Source organism: Rhododendron vialii, chromosome 1a (assembly GCF_030253575.1).
Source record: "Rhododendron vialii isolate Sample 1 chromosome 1a, ASM3025357v1".
NCBI classification, from domain to species: Eukaryota; Viridiplantae; Streptophyta; class Magnoliopsida; order Ericales; family Ericaceae; genus Rhododendron; species Rhododendron vialii.
The window spans coordinates 44417245-44433217 of record NC_080557.1 but is presented as its reverse complement, the minus strand read 5'-3'; the positions used below and the strand labels follow the sequence as shown (position 1 = coordinate 44433217).

The following is a 15973-nucleotide window of genomic DNA, read 5'->3' as shown; positions in this document are numbered from 1 at the left end:
CAATGACTCTCCTGATGTTTCCCCCTCAGCCTCTCAACTGGTTTTACTGATACAACAAATCAACCAATGTCATATCCACCAAAGGCAAATTCCTCCATTGAAATTGGAAACGATAAACTTATAGAACTAACAAATGAGAATCTGGGATCATCTGACACAGCATTTCTCGAAAGCTTCATAATAGCGTTGACAAAAATCTCACTGGAGCTACAAAAGTTTGTCTACTTTGTTGGGTTAGATACAAGCTTACACTGGCAAGCCACCCATAACAAAAAGCTTAAGAAACAAAATTGCTCACCCCAATAAACACAGAAGGAAAAGATTTAAAAGAGAGAAAGAAAGCAGCTACGTTGGAAGATCACGAGAAGCTTGTGTATGTCAGCTATACTTTTATAAAAGAAAAAACTGTACTTTTCGACATGCATGCAAATCGAAAGGGACTATATCACAACTTCAAAGGTACCGCAACCTTGACACTCAATGTACAGTGCAGTAAGACCTATAGTCTTCATGCAGAACTTTGGTTTCAATCTGCATCCTCTATCAAGATGTTCTGCGTGAACTTCCACCAGTCGATTCTCCAACAAATCCATAGTAACCTGATACGCCGTAGCAATGGAAATTGTCAGAACTCCAACTTTCCACAACAGAAAAGTGACCAGGATTTGATTTTCTTTTCACTGATTATTTATTCACCAATAGCAAATAGAGTCGTTCAAATTTTCTGAATTAGGATGCTGGCATTTAGCATCTTGTCCCCCTCCGAGAGATTAATGATATTGTTCCACAACTCATAACTTAGTGACTCGTGTGTGAAGAACAACGTGGCACAGAGCCTAATGGAAGAAAAGCAAAGCATAAGTTCACAAGAATCCATTCCCTTTAAAGCTCAGAGCAATTTGTAACCAGAGTTTGTCTTGGCCCTGGAGGTTAGGGTTCAGATCCTAGTTCCCTTCAATTCAAAATACAAAAAAACATTCGTACAGGGAAAAAAAGTTTTTATATAATATCTAAACCCTAGAGCTTTTTCTAGTGGTATCATGGTATGGTATCAAGTTACCACCAAGCCTATGCACAATTCAAAAAGTGTGATACAGCAGCTAACTATGGTTTAAAGTTGTTATTTCCGCACTAGTAGAAATGGTGACAAGGGACAAAAAGGAAAACACTTAGTAGTGGCAGTGTGGCACTACCTTCACAACTGTCCTCCCCACCTATCTCCCACCAGCATGGTAGCTGTTAAGAGTACAATAGTAATCGACCATCATGATTAATTCAATATCATGATGCGACATTTCTACTTTATACACATTATGTAATCTTCAATGAATTGGACATAATAATTTGATAAATCTAAGTAACAAAATAAGATCCCGAAAGCAAATGAGACATCTTTGGATGCATAAAAGAATTAGATAAGTTGAAGTAAGAAAGCAATACCTCATCATCTCGGTTGAGTTTAAATTCACAAAGAGTGCAACAAATCAGACAATGTTTATCTTGCAGTTGTCCTCGCGTGCAAATGGGGCACCACATCACTTTGTGCTCCTAATACCAACACCACAAGAGTCAACAATAATATACTTTATGAAATAGTTCTGTTCGATATGAAAATGGTTCAAAAAGATTATGGCAAATCACGTGAAAGTAACTTGAAACTTCAAAGTTCAAACTGTCCAGTACATTTAGAAGCAGAGTCATGAAGCATGATAAAAGCAATACAATCATCCAGTTAACAGGCAAATGACGGAAATACCACACAATGCAAGCTACTTACCTGAACCATAAAATCAAAGACTAGGAAAAATTACCACAATAAAGTCACAACTCACAAGAATAGGTCTTCGCATATAAGCTACAGTTTGCATGAGGCTCATGCAAACATGTCTAGGAGGAACAGCTTCATATGTACAAATTAACATGGTACATTGGTACGGATATCATACCTGCTCATCACTCAACTTCATATGCTCATAAACTGCACGGGCCAAGTACTCATCTTCTTCATCTTCCCAATTTTTTATATAGATTCCTTCTTCTGAAACGAGCTAAAGTAATCATGTAAGTTCAAAAGATAACAATCTGATCAAATGCAAACCCTCAAGAAAGATAAAGTATTGTGAATCTTAACAGAAATTAACTTCATGTTCACAAAAAAATTTGTAAAACAATACTCTGAAATATGTAAACTCGCTTGAAATTGCACATAACACTTAAATTCGTAGACTCGCTTGAAATTGCACATGTCGAAGATAATTTCCCAATGTCATTTTGAGTTGCAACATCCCCATCATTCATTTACAACAGTGGAGGGAGTAGGGACTGGAATATGCTAATGAAGTCCATTTATAACCCATTAATTGGAAATAGTAACAGCAAATCTTTTGAAAGAAGCAACTATGATTTACTAATTTACCTCTGGTAGCCGGTTCAGTTCTTAGATCCTCATAAAATATCCTCTGCATTTCTAATAATATCTCTTCACATTCTCCTTGATAAGCTGTATGAAGACCATCATATTCCCATAGTGCATCATCTACTGTCATTCCAGAGATCTCATCCAATGATGAGTCTTTAATCTTTTTAAATTCATCAGCAACTATGTCTTGGAAAGTTGTTTTGATGAACTCCTGCACCCAGAAAGATATTGAAATGGGTATCAAATCAACCATTTTTACCTGGATGGATTAATTAATCTACGGGAGTTTAGTATTGTAAAAATGAGAGGAGGGCTTTCCCTGTATTATGTCCTCTCTACAATGTACTCGCATTGATGATTAACAAAATGAAAAAAAGGAAAGTTCTGAGTTCAGAATTATAAGTTTTGCAATTGCCTCTATTGTGTTGTGCAAGTATTATTTAGAATGTGGTTTGGGTTTCATCAAGGTTTGGTATTTTTTAATTTCTGCATTTGTAAATGATGGATTTTTTTAGGGACATCATGGTAACATGAGTGTTATTAACGGAAGGAATTAGGAATCTAGGCGAAGTTGATTGTGGTGGTGTTTCTTATTCTTATTCGTAAGTTGGGAATCACAGCTGTGGCAAAAGGTGTGGTTGATATCATTGGAATGAATGAAAACAGAATGACAGGACAAATACTGGAAAGTTACATGATTACATCCACGGGGAGTTGCAAAATTTCTTGTAAGCAACCATGAGTTGGTCCATGCCTACAACCAAAAAATAACAGGGCGTGTCTTCAGCAGGCGCCAGCAAATGGTGTAGAGTTGGCTAATTATTAATTTTGCTTCCAAATAAGAAATAAGACTTGCTCTTGTGTTTGGAAGCAGTGTATGGCAAAAAATAATGTGGATAGAATTCCAGGTAGCCTTGTTCAGGAGATGGATTGGGCTGTGTCCAATAAAGGGGGTGATGGTGTTATTCATTCTCTTTTCAAACTTTCCCTTGCAGCCATCTTGTATCACCTCTGGAGGGAACGCAATTTCATGGTGATTCAAGGGAAGTGGGCAAAACCAGATGAGGTAATTCAGAGAGTAATTGCTGATCTGAGAAGTTGTATGAGCTCGTGGCGGAATACAAAGATATCAGATGCACACCAACATTTCATGTAACATCCTTGTTGAATGTGTTCTGCTTCTATTTTCTTGTCTGGTCTAAGGAAGTAGCTAGGAGTTTGGTTTTGCTCTGTTAGCTTTTGCTTATGGTTTTGCTTCTCGGGCTGTGTGTTTAGCCTTGTGAGTGGTGTGGATCAGGTTGGTGTTTGTCTCCATTTCAGGGGTATGCCCCATTGATTCTGTCCCTTTTTGTTTCAATAATCTATTTACCTTATGCCAAAAAAGGCTTGCTCTCTCTCCTTTTCCCTCTTTTGTGTTAACAAGGAGCTTTTTCTTTCTACTTCAAGAGACGGACAGATGGAAATTTAGGAAAGAACCTGTAACAATCTTAGGAAGTAATGTGTCGTCAGGGGTTTGTTGCATGCAGGTAAAAAGGCATAACCATAGGGAAGTACCACGTAGATTCATGAACCAACCATAAAGGAAAACTCTAGTTTCTTTAGTTTAAAACCTTAAGACATTCAACCAACAGGTAACAGCTAATAAATCCGTTCTTTCTCCTGAAGGGGATGCTTCATTACGCAGTTTTCAGTTTCGAAGTATCAAGAGAAACCATCAATAAACAACGATATTAATCCCACGGCCCGGGACTCTCTCGAAGAGGTAAGATATACGAGGTCCAAATCAATGGGTGGACCCTACCTCTATGCATTTGCCCTTAAATTGACACGTCTTCAGCCCGTTAATTACCTCGTATATGTGTATGTGGGCTGGAGACCTCAGGTACCTAGCGATAAGGCCCCAGACATCGTTGTCATTATTCAGATTACTACACGACTGTAAAAAGATTGTATACAAGAACGTGTGCACACATAGGGAGAGGAAAAAAAACATCTAGGCGGTATGGATATAGAGGTAGAAAACAATTGAAAGTTAAAGAAAATAACCTTATCATGGAGACATTGATCTTTAGCCCCGGGTAACCTAAACTTCCAGAGCAAGCGGGCTCGATCCTCGTGAACTCTTTTGTAGCAGTTTTTCCTGAGCTACACCGAATCATAAAACACAGAGAATCAACCAAAATCCCCAAATACAACACGACACAAAACAGAAGGTCCGAAACATGGCTTTGTAAACTGCAAACTACAAATTCAGATTACTACAAAGGTTGTGTACAAAAACAGTCTGCAATTGGTACTTAAAAGCTAAATGAGATTATCAATTAGGGCTCAACCCATGTGTGTATGTTATATAAGCTTGGGTTGGGTAGAAAATACACGCACCTTGTCTTTCCATTGTGAAAACGGAAGGGTTTTGAGAGAAGGTCGTCTAGGGGTTCTTCCATCCTCGTCTCCCGCCATAACTCCGATTTTCAGCTCCTTGCTATATCAGTATAGATCTCTATATACTACTCCAAGATATATATATATAGAGAGAGAGAGAGAGAGAGAGAGAATTGGGGTGTACGATTGGGATTAATTCTCCAAAAATGCTACTTGCACAGACATTGTGTTGATTGCGTGCGTAATTCTGACTGTCCAGATGTATTTGGACGGTCTAGATTTTATAAAAGCTCTTCCAAGGAAAATTTTAACTTTTATGGAGAAGAGTTTGAGCGAATTCTGGCCATTTATTACAGCAATGGACGGATGGACGACTAGAGATTGATTGTGTGTTATGTTTTACCCAACTGTTTTTTTTTTTTTGTATGTGTATCACTTTTGTTCATTCTCGTGCGTTTCGCGCTCCCGGCGGTTAAAAGTATATGAGTACAGCAAGATGGGTACAGACAGCGCGCACAGCGCAATTTTGTACCCGTTTTGAATCTTGCAAAGATAATCGGAACGGCTTATTTTGTTTAAAATATTTTGCTTAGGCTCCTGAAAAAAAAACAGCTCTATTTGTTCATTATTGGCAATGGTGTTTACGAAACATTAAAGTTTGCGGCCAAATTTTAAAGCAAAGTTTGATGTTTCGTAAACGCCCTTACTGATAACAGACAAATGGAGCTGATTTTTTTCAAGAACCTTACGCAAAATATCTTAAACAAAATGAGCGGTTCTTATCATCTTTGTGAGACCAAAAACGGGTACAAAACTACGTTGTACCCTAGATGCTATACGCATAGCAGTTCTCATTTTTATTACAGAAAGATCCAATTTTTTGGTGAAATTATACGGATCTACCCCAATACTTGGGGGAAATTATTGCAGAGTACGTCTATTACTCTTCATTTAACAAGTCAGTACCCATGACTAATTGTGATACTCTCTCATCCCCATTTAATAGTCCCTCGTTCATTCTTAAATCGGGTAAAAATTTAGTTGTATCTTTAAATTGATAATGGATTTTGTATCTAATATGGTTAGTCCCTCGTTCATTCACTCAAAGCTGTGTTTGATAGATCTCGATTAGTTTATAAGACAATATATAATCAATTGAAAAGTTGTACAAACTTAAAAAATGACTATTAAATGGGGACGGATGTAGTAAAATATTCAATAATTCTAGGTACACTACACTACACCATCCACTAAATTTTTTATGGGTCTCATTTCGGGTGCCACAAAAAATACAGAAAAATATCTATAAATTTTAAAATAATATTTTTAGGGGCCCTGTAAAAAATCAGCTCTAACAGGTATCGGTAAGTATTATTTCTAGATTTATGGGAATGAAAATACTCAACTGCGCAGATTCAAACATACAAACCTAGAAATAATATTTACCGATATCTGATTTTATACAGGACCTCATCAAACATTATTTTAAATTTTTTGGATTTTTTTTTGTATTTTTGGGAAATCCTGATTGGGCTCCACAAAAAATATAGTGGATGGTGTAGTGGTTTAGTGTTAGCACCTTGATTTCCAAGGCTTGCTAAGCTTGGCTAGCGGTGGCAAGCCAAGCGGTGGCACCTTGCACCCTAGCCAACCGGTGGAAACAAAGGCATGAGGGAGGCATGTCTTTACAAGGTGACCCGACGGTGTCGGTTGATGTCGGCACTGGTCCCTAAGGCAAGTGGCAGTCGTGATGCACATGATGGCCCGATGATATCGAGGCAGGGATGCTAAACGGGAAGCAGGCTTGTGGGACAAGGCAATCGAGAAAAACGGCTAAGTATTGGGAGCTGGGGTTGAATCACGAAATTGGCCAGGCAGCCTTGAGTTGGCTCGGGCAAAACAGAGGCAGACTTGAGTTGGCTCAGGCAAAACGGTTATTGACGGTTAACAGCATTTCTGCACATGTTGTTGGGAACGTGGGACAGGTGTCCAAGGCAGAAACGGGCTGCATGTGTTGCTGGCAGCATGGGACAGGTGTCCAAGGCAGAAACGGGCAGTTATCGGCAGTTATCTCCAGGCAGTTTTTCACAGTTCAGTGTGCTGACAGATTCTGGCAGTGCCAGCACAGCCCTAGAGCAGTTGGGGGTGTCAACTGCAAGATCATGGGTTGGCCCCATGATCTCATGTACTTAGTGGCCACGTTTTTAGGATTGTAAGCCTATTTAGGCAAGCATTTTCGTAGCCTAAGGCAGAGGGTTGTTCTGTCTAGGTTCTTGAGTGTATTCCTTTGTAAGTTATTGCTTAATAAAGGTTGGGACGGTTCCCGTAACTCTTGAGTGTGTTTCTAGACGTTCAAACATATCGGGTGTATGTGCAAACACTAGTTGGCTGAGACCAAGTTGTTGGCAAACTTGGTGCCATCACGGGCAGATTTATAGGCGAAAAACAACCCCGTGACAGTTGGTATCAGAGCAACTCAGGTTGCGAGCAAAAGTTGCAGAACTTCGGGTTGGAGTTGTGGCTACAAATGATGCACTCGAGGCGGTACGGGTCAGAATTACATAGTTGGAAAAGCTCGTTGGTGATGATGATTCTGATGAGGGCGTTAGCTTGGTTGAACGCCTGGACGTCGTGTTGGCTTCGGTCGAGTCACAGAAAAAGGCTCACGAAACACACGTCGGTCAGACGGAAACCAAGTTTACAGAGATGCTGGCGGACTTGAACAAACTCTCAGATGTCATGAAGGAGCGGATTTCTAACTTGGAGTCAGAATTGCTGGTTGTGAAGAGGGCCTTCCTTGGTCGCTCAGACGGATTCGAGACTCGTGTAAAGGTCCCTGAACCGAAGGCTTTCAGTGTTGCCCGAAATGCCAAGGAGTTGGAGAACTTTCTGTGGGATATGGAGCAGTACTTCTCTGCTGCTCGTGTTCCAGAGGCAGATCGTGTTACAATCACCACGATGTTTCTCATGGGCGATGCGAAACTCTGGTGGAGAACTCGATGTGAGAACAGCGGGCGTCCAAAGATCGAGCAGTAGGATACGCTGAAGAAGGAATTGAAGGATCAATTCCTACCTTGCAATTCTTCGTGGCTTGCAAGGGAGTCGCTGACACAATTGAAGCACACGGGTTCAGTGCGAGATTATGTGAAGGAATTCAGTTCTTTGATGTTGGATATCAAGAACATGTCGGAGGAGGACAAGGTTTTCAATTTTATGTCGGGTTTACAGAATTGGGCACAGTTGGAACTACGAAGGCTGGGAATTAAGGACTTGCCATCGGCTGTTGCTGTTGCCAACGGGTTGGCAGATTTCAAACTGACGGGTGAATCCAATTCTTTTGAATCCAGCACGTCAAAATCTGGTTCAAAGAAATGGGATAAGAGTCAGAAAGACAAGGGTCAGAAATCTAAATCGGTTGCGGAGGACAAACAGCAAGGCAAAGGGAATTTCAGCAAGGGTTGTTTCATTTGCGATGGGCCTCATTGAGCAAAGGATTGCCCAAAACGTGAAAAGCTGAATGCTATTTGCGTGGATGAAGGGAAAGATGGTGATTCAGACTCGGAAGTGCATGTCCGGGTCAACCCTATGCAATTGCTCAACGTGATTCATGCAGACAAGGCAGTAACCTCGCAAAGATCGGGTTTGATGTATGTCAAAGTGTTGCTTTGTGGAATGGAAGTGTTGGCCATGGTGGACACGGGGGCCACACACAACTTTGTTTCAGAACGGGTGGTGCAGTCGCTTGAATTGAAAGTCGTTGAAAGTTTCAGTCGGATCAAGACAGTAAATTCCAATGCACAGGTGGGGCATGGAATGACGGGCAATGTCGCTTTGAGGATGGGGGGACTGGAACGGGCAAGTGGATTTGATGGTGTATCCGCTTGATGACTTCGAATTTATACTGGGTAATGAGTTCTTTGTGGCTGCAAAAGTGGCTGTGATGCCACATCTCGGTGGGATTTTGATTGCTGATGAGAAACGGCCCTGCTTTGTACCTTGTTGTTCCAAGGCAGAGAAGGGAAAGCGGGAAAGGGAAGGAACGTGTGGCTGGCTATCGGCAATTCAAGTGCAAAATTTTCCAAACTTAGTGGTTGCTGGAAGAAAACAAGCTCAACGGGCTTCTCTCGCAGTTCAGATGCACGGGATTCTGGATGATAAGGCGAAAGGGCAGAGCGAGGCAAATGGGAGAACCTCCTGTTTGGCGAAGTGTAAAAATAGGCAAGACTCGGAGGCTACATGGGAAACGGATGGGACTTTGTGGCAGTCTGGGAAGCAAGTGCTGGAGTACTTACGGGCCTTATCGACGAGGACGTCGGCTTCCTCTGGTGGGGGTGGTTTGTTAGCACCTTGATTTCCAAGGCTTGCTAAGCTTGGCTAGCGGTGGCACCTTGCACCCTAGCCAACCGGTGGAAACAAAGACATGAGGGAGGCATGTCTTTACAAGGTGACTCGACGGTGTCGGTTGGTGTCGGCACTGGTCCCTAAGGCAAGTGGCAGTCGTGATGCACATGATGGCCCGATGATATCGAGGCAGGGATGCTAAACGGGAAGCAGGCTTGTGGGACAAGGCAATCGAGAAAAATGGCTAAGTATTGGGAGCTGGGGTTGAATCACGAAATTGGCCCGGCAGCCTTGAGTTGGCGCAGGCAAAACAGAGGCAGACTTGAGTTGGCTCAGGCAAAACGGTTATTGACGGTTAACAGCATTTCTGCACATGTTGCTGGGAACGTGGGACAGGTGTCCAAGGCAGAAACGGGCTGCATGTGTTGCTGGCCGCATGGGACAGGTGTCCAAGGCAGAAACAGGCAGTTATCGGCAGTTATCTCCGGGCAGTTTCACAGTTCAGTGTGCTGGCAGATTTTGGCAGTGCCAGCACAGCCCTAGGGCAGTTGGGGGTGTCAACTGCAAGATCATGGGTTGGCCCCATGATCTCATGTACTTAGTGGCCACGTTTTTAGGATTGTAAGCCTATTTAGGCAAGCATTTTCGTAGCCTAAGGCAGAGGGTTGTTCTGTCTAGGTTCTTGAGTGTATTCCTTTGTAAGTTGGTGCTTAACAAAGGTTGGGACGGTTCCTGTAACTCTTGAGTGTGTTTCTAGACGTTCAAACATATCGGGTGTGTGTGTAAACACTAGTTGGCTGAGACCAAGTTGTTGGCAAACTTGGTGCCATCACGGGCAGATTTCTAGGCGAAAAACAGCCCCGTGACATTTAGTATAATGTATACAACATCTCTCTAAAAAATTGTAGCATTTTTTTTTTCAATAATGCTAATGACACAACACTTCACCATAACACCAATCACGCCCGCTTACATGACACTTCATGATTAGTGGTTGCAAAGTAATTTCAAAGTGGTTGTTATCCCCTTATCAATCATGCAATGCCTTGTAGGCTGCTGCGGTTGGTATTGTGTTCATAGTATTATTGTTGTTTTCGTTTCTTTTGACTAAAAACTCAGGGCTGTGTGTGGAAAGGAATGGAACATTTTTTGGAAAATCTTTCATTGTTTTGGTTCTTAAAAAGAAGAAAGGGGAAATTACAAACACAAGTTCAATATTTTCTCTATTTTTCTGTTTAATTTTTTCTCCCAGTTATCTCTTAGGAGCATCATTTTTTCATTCTTTGTTTTTTTTTCCCCTAAATTCCAAACAATGCCTTAAATCTCTCTTTTCAAAAGATTGCAATACAAGCTTTACAAGTTTATAGACCTTAATCTAAAAGAATTGATCGAATGGGGGAATGACAACAAGTTAGGATCTTATTTCACCATGCGAAAATTCAAACCCACTTATAAGCATTTTAATACACATATTTGATATGTCATGTTTCACTTTGCTGTACTAATTTTACGTTGAACGTCATTCAACTCTATAACAACTGCATGTATAAAATTGCAAATAAAATTATCCAACGAGAAGAAATTACCTAAATTTCAATCAAGTAGGTATAAAGCACTCAAGTTGACAAATTTTTTGTGATCAAAACAGAACAAGTTTGTTGAATATATTTTTGAATTTTCATTTCCTTGGCAACAGTCACTTCTGATCTGGGTCTAGCAATATCGAACTTGGCAAGTGGTATACGCGCCATGGAGGCGCGTAGCTCCATTACTCATCAGCCAGGCTGCCAAGAAAAAAAATATCGCGCGTCTATCTTTCTCTCTCTAAAATCTCTCTCTCTCTCTAGGAGAGTCTATTGACAATTCGAAGAAGGTGAAGAATGAAGAATGAATCGATGGTGATATAAGTGGGTTTAATCGAGGGCTCCGAAGCCTCTGAATTTTTCCCCCAAATGCTCTCCAGCTGAGCATTTCATTTATCATTTATATATATTTATAGATTGAGGTGGTGGTGGTGGTGGTATTGTTGGAGAGAGAGAGAGAGAGAGCGCACTATATAAGATGGAAAACCCTAGCGACTCGTCCTCCGCAGCCAACATTACCACCACCAAGCGCTACGCTCCTCCTTTTCAGAGGTAACACCACTACTCTCTCTCTCTCTCTACATATACGTATGTCTATATGATTTGGATTTCAGTGTTGGATGATCGATTGGTGGATTAGTTGATTTTGATCGGGGATGTGAATTGGTAAAATGCAGGAAAGGCTCGCTCGGCAGGCGAAAATCGGGAGGAGGTAGGTAATCATAACTTTAATCTCGGTAGGGTATTAACTTTATGGATATTAGTGTATAATGCAAATGAACGACTTTGTTCATTAATGTCTAATGCTGTTTGAAATCAACTGCGAAAAACTTCAGGTTACTTCATTGTTGTTGTCAATCGGTAGGTGATTAGGGAAACTGAAATGTTTAAATACGTAATTAAGTCCAACAACTTATCTCCACAGCATAAAAACCAGCCCGGCAAACCACAACTTGATGCAATGCAGTACAGCTCAAATGTGAGCCGAATCGGAGCAGACTTTATAGGATAACTCAGATGTCATTGTCAGCCATCACTTTTAGCTGATCAACTATTTGAAACTGATACCTAGAATGTGGCCTCCAAATTGGAGCAAATTTGGCTCCTTTTTCTCTTGTGCTATGTGTGTACGTGAAAACATGTTACTTTATGTATCTATAGTTGCGGATAATCTATGAAATAATCAGTAAAATGGAATTAAAAGTACATTGGATTCCAATGCTTCTAGACACGATATTTTGTTTGCTCTATTCTGTTCATTATGATGTGCTTGTCTACTCATAGATTTGATGTAGTTTGAGTGTCATTCCCCCAATATTGTTCTTGGATGTGGATACAAGTTCATGTGTGATTCATGGCTCAATGGTCAAGGAATGGAAGTATGGAACCATTATGTGCAATACGGGTTGTGCAATCTTTTATGGTCTGAACTCTGAAGCATGTCCCCTTCATTTTCCAGATCGGTTTGAGCGCATAAACAACAGTGTGAATGATGGAGAGAAGAATCAAGTTGCTACCTCAAAACATGTTCCCCTCACTGATCATGGGGATGCAGCAGTTGTTAATGAGAATCTTCATCCGCGGCTGATATCCTTGCATGGGTGTTGTAAGAGCGACGCTTTTCAGCTTTTGAATGAACGTATGTTTGCATTACACTAGCTTTTATTTTCATCTCCTAATTAATGTGTTTTCCTTTGTATACTAAAGTAACCCAATAAATGTTGATGGGTCAACTTAGAAATTGGAATACGGTATCGAAATAGGGGAACCGAGGACCCCTACCCGGTTAACACATAAAAGCACATGATGCTTTGGGATGGCTGTTGTTAGTTAGTGGTGATTGCTTGCAAATTTACCTTTTAAAATCCTTGTATAGAACTTTTATCCTGCCTCCAGCTTTTGTCAACAATAACTTAGGTGACGTTCATTTCAAATGAGTTCATGTCGTGATCTCTTATGTGCTTGGTTATATTTATTTTTCAGTAGAGCTCCCTCTTTTTTGAATTTTTTGCAAACTTCCTAGTTCTATTTATCATTCATTTCAACATATTGATGAGCGGGGATATGGTCCCACTCAACTGAACTCAATGTGCCTTTATCTCAGTTACTTGGCTTCAGTTTCATGTATCAATTTTATCTAGATCACTCTATTTAAATGTCAAGTTTGCATTTTAAGTGCAGTCTGATCATGTTATTCCTCATCACCCTAACTCTGGACGTTTTTGATAATTGTGGAGACATTCATCAAGGTGTTTGATATTACACTGCCGCCCTCAGTTTAACAAACAATATAGCAGCAACTAGCATTTTGAATCTTTGATGACCTGCAATGCTAAATGTTGTCTATATGTAGATTTGTCTGATTAAAATGACTTGAATTTTTATCCAAAATCAGAAGTATGGTGGCTGTGGTACTTGTAAAGCAATGGGGTGGCAATTGAAGTGGAGGGAGTATGGTGGATGGTGGTGGTATCACGTTGGCAAAGGGATAGGTCAAGAGAGTTGGTGTTGGCATGGTTGAAAGAGCAGGGATTCAACTTGTCATGTAGTGGATAATAGTATTTTGACAAAAAAATGAAAAAGAGATATGATCTGCTAATGGCGACTGCCTAAAATTTGTAGTGTGAAGAAACTTGTTGTGAGAAATCTTAGTTGATTGCAAGTATATTTTCTGAAGAAACTTCCATCCTACCATAGGTTGTGAAGATCATATTCTCTTAAATCTTTTGTGTAATGGATGTGAAGAAAGTTCCATGTTTCTCTATTTTGTATGAAAAAAAGTGCTTTCAGTAAGCTTGCTTTGGCTGCAAATGTTATACTTAACCTGATATTGAAATTGGCATAAGTTGGTTTGAGATGGAAGGATTAAACCAATTCATGTTCTAATCACCATCACTTAAAAGCAATAAAACCCAATAAGATTGAGGTAATTTAGTTTGTGTGAATAACCATTCCTCTTTTGAATCTTTATAATGCAGGTTGGGCAGCTACTATAAATGCATTTAATGATCCAACAACAGATTTTGCTGGTGAGTTAAAGCACTTGTGAGTTCTGGAATATTCTAAAGCTTGTTCCTTATTGGTTTGGTCTTTTGTGCATTAGATATTTCATTCAGGAACAACTCCCATGTGTTTTCTGTACGAGTTTTTCTTTCATAGCTGGAGCGTGTTTTGCATTTCAAGCATACTTGGTGTGCTTCCATCATCAAGTGTGATTTGTTCAAACAGGGAAAAGAGAAAAGAAATCCATGTTCAGCTGTAGTAATTTAACATAGATATTATTAGCCCACGAATTTTTGGCAAATGTAGCAAAGACCAATTATTGGACCTACTTGTGGACTATTGATGAACTGGGTATGCCTTGAATACATGATGTCTTTTTGACTATACAATAAGGGTCGTATCATTTACACCTTAGCCTTGGAAGTTCTATTGGGTGTCGACAAACGTTATTAGCTTCCCTGATGAATGAGATTTGGGAGGGAGGTACTCCATAGAGTTGTAGTCTTACATCCATGACCTCCCCGTGAATCTGCTCGGTAACCCCTTACTCCTTGTAGGTAACAGGAGAGACAAATTTGCTTAGTAGTTAAAAAGTTTGAGAAATTTTGTTTAGATGAAGTTGTGGGATTGGACCCCTGTTGAACCATATCTGACACCGGTCAGCTAAACTAACTAGTTCTTTTGAAGCGTCTAACATCAATCACTTTTTTTCTTTTGAAATTTCTAAAATTCTTGTATGCAATATTGTTAGATTCTACTTTAGTTGATGTTCGTGTTAATGCCTTGTGTTGTGCTTTGAACTTCTGATGTCTTGACTGCAATCTCAATCGATTTGGTATAATTTCAAGTAGTAAAGCAGGCTTGACCCATGTAGAGTAGTTGCAGGTCAAAAGAATTCCAGTAACCACTTTAATTCACTGTGGACATTTGTTTTGCACTTGGTTCGGCCAACTTGAAAAGGTTGTAATGTAATCTGCATGCTTTGGGTCCACTAGCTTTTTCCTGAACTACATGCGACACTTGGATCATCGAAGTGATGCCTCATTTGTAGAAGTCCAATTAGACATGAGATGGGGGCTGTCTTAGCATGTTTCCTTATTCTATCATGTTCAAAACCAGGCTTCTGATTCTCGATAGGAAAACCATATTCCGGCTTTTATTCTTCCTTATTCTGTTGCTATTATTGTCATGTGGGTTATCTGCAAAAGAAACAAAATATATGTTCCAAGGCAGAAAAGAAATTCACCCTACTCCACTATGAGAGGAAACAAAAGGTTCTGCTATGCCCCCAACCTCTAGGCATGCCCGAAATACATTTTCCAAGCATAAACTGCAGGTATAGGAACGCAGATATAATTTCTGACTTGTGTTTTTGTTTTTCTTCTTTTTTAAAGACAGGCCCGTGATGTATACTGGGAGTGGTGGATCCGCATGGGGACAATTTAGACTTCCTCATCAGGTGACAATAGAAATTCCTTTGCTCTCTCTCTCTCTCTCTCTCTCTCTCTCTCTCTCTCTCTCTCTCTGTGACAAATATAATTTGGTGTTGGGTGCTTGTATTCAGTTTAATTCTCCCAGAGTCGCTGCTGGATCTTCTTCGGGTTCACAGATGGATTTCTTGAGTGAACTTCGGCGTGCAATGCATCATGACGCAAATGCCAGTTCTGCCACCTAAGAGAGACCTTCAAGCTTTTTGTCTCTTGACTTATGCAATACTTTAGATTGTATGATCAAGAAGGGTCTGTTGTAATATGGAGTACTTTAACCTACTGTACTATGGTGTTACGTGCTGTTGGGCACAGGCGGTAGAACAGAAACAGTATTTATCGGTATGCTTGTTATTATGTCTTGCTTATGAGAATATGGGCTGATTTGGTCCCAATCCGCAGGACCTGCTTCAGTTTGTAGTAGTAGAGAATTGAGCGTTGGATGTCTCCGCGCACTGCATCATGAAATCTAACGGAATGACTAATGATTGCCGGTCTTCCTTCATCAAAGCTAATGAAAATTCTCTTTTTATTTTGATTCTTTTATTGTCTAAAAAAGCTTTGAGATTTCGCCTTCATCTTGTATGCGAAGGGCAAATACCATTATATTTTCTTTTCAATTCTTGTTTTGACCAGGAGGGGAAAAAATTGAAGTAGACTCTTTGTTATCTTTTGTCACTGTGCTCTCAATGGCGCTCGAGTTACGCCATGATTCAAACCAGTCTTCAAGAAGTATGATTGGGTCATGTTCAGGAGAG

General features: G+C 40.3%; 2 protein-coding genes across 7 annotated transcripts; one reads left to right on the top strand and one right to left on the bottom strand.

Annotated features, from left to right (window-relative positions):
- Positions 1–162: 162 nt before the first annotated feature.
- LOC131319344 (uncharacterized) lies at positions 163–4958 on the bottom strand. 2 transcript variants are annotated; one of them, XM_058349555.1, is made up of 6 exons: positions 4802–4958; positions 4466–4564; positions 2417–2630; positions 1947–2038; positions 1441–1548; positions 163–599 (listed from the first exon to the last, which is right to left on the bottom strand). In XM_058349555.1, the coding sequence occupies exons 1-6, from the start codon at positions 4877–4879 to the stop codon at positions 441–443; spliced, it is 750 nt and encodes a 249-aa protein (XP_058205538.1). In that variant the 5' UTR covers positions 4880–4958; the 3' UTR covers positions 163–440. The 2 variants fall into 2 exon arrangements, with proteins under 2 accessions (XP_058205538.1, XP_058205548.1); XM_058349565.1 differs by having other exon boundaries at positions 4466–4559; positions 4802–4953.
- Positions 4959–10944: 5986 nt separating this feature from the next.
- Positions 10945–15725, top strand: LOC131319355 (uncharacterized). Of its 5 annotated transcripts, none has more exons than XM_058349581.1 (6): positions 10947–11277; positions 11403–11437; positions 12185–12364; positions 13704–13770; positions 15127–15187; positions 15293–15725. In XM_058349581.1, the coding sequence occupies exons 1-6, from the start codon at positions 11204–11206 to the stop codon at positions 15401–15403; spliced, it is 528 nt and encodes a 175-aa protein (XP_058205564.1). In that variant the 5' UTR covers positions 10947–11203; the 3' UTR covers positions 15404–15725. The 5 variants fall into 5 exon arrangements, 4 of the variants coding, with proteins under 4 accessions (XP_058205556.1, XP_058205564.1, XP_058205579.1 ...); XM_058349596.1 differs by having other exon boundaries at positions 10948–11277; positions 15123–15187; positions 15293–15368; XM_058349589.1 differs by having other exon boundaries at positions 10949–11277; positions 13704–13754; positions 15123–15187.
- The last annotated feature ends 248 nt before the right edge of the window (positions 15726–15973 follow it).

Excerpts from the sequence above, each read along its gene's own strand:
- LOC131319344 (XM_058349555.1), bottom strand. The coding sequence starts at position 4,879 with ATGGCGGGAGACGAGGATGGAAGAACCCCTAGACGACCTTCTCTCAAA. Across the intron at positions 4,565-4,801 it reads TTTCACAATGGAAAGACAAG|CTCAGGAAAAACTGCTACAA; the intron begins GTGCGTGTATTT and ends GATTCGGTGTAG. Across the intron at positions 2,039-2,416 it reads AACTGAACCGGCTACCAGAG|AAGAAGGAATCTATATAAAA; the intron begins GTAAATTAGTAA and ends AGCTCGTTTCAG.
- LOC131319355 (XM_058349573.1), top strand. The coding sequence starts at position 11,204 with ATGGAAAACCCTAGCGACTCGTCCTCCGCAGCCAACATTACCACCACC. Across the intron at positions 12,365-13,703 it reads TTTTCAGCTTTTGAATGAAC|GTTGGGCAGCTACTATAAAT; the intron begins GTATGTTTGCAT and ends TTTATAATGCAG. Across the intron at positions 13,755-15,122 it reads TCCAACAACAGATTTTGCTG|ACAGGCCCGTGATGTATACT; the intron begins GTGAGTTAAAGC and ends TCTTTTTTAAAG.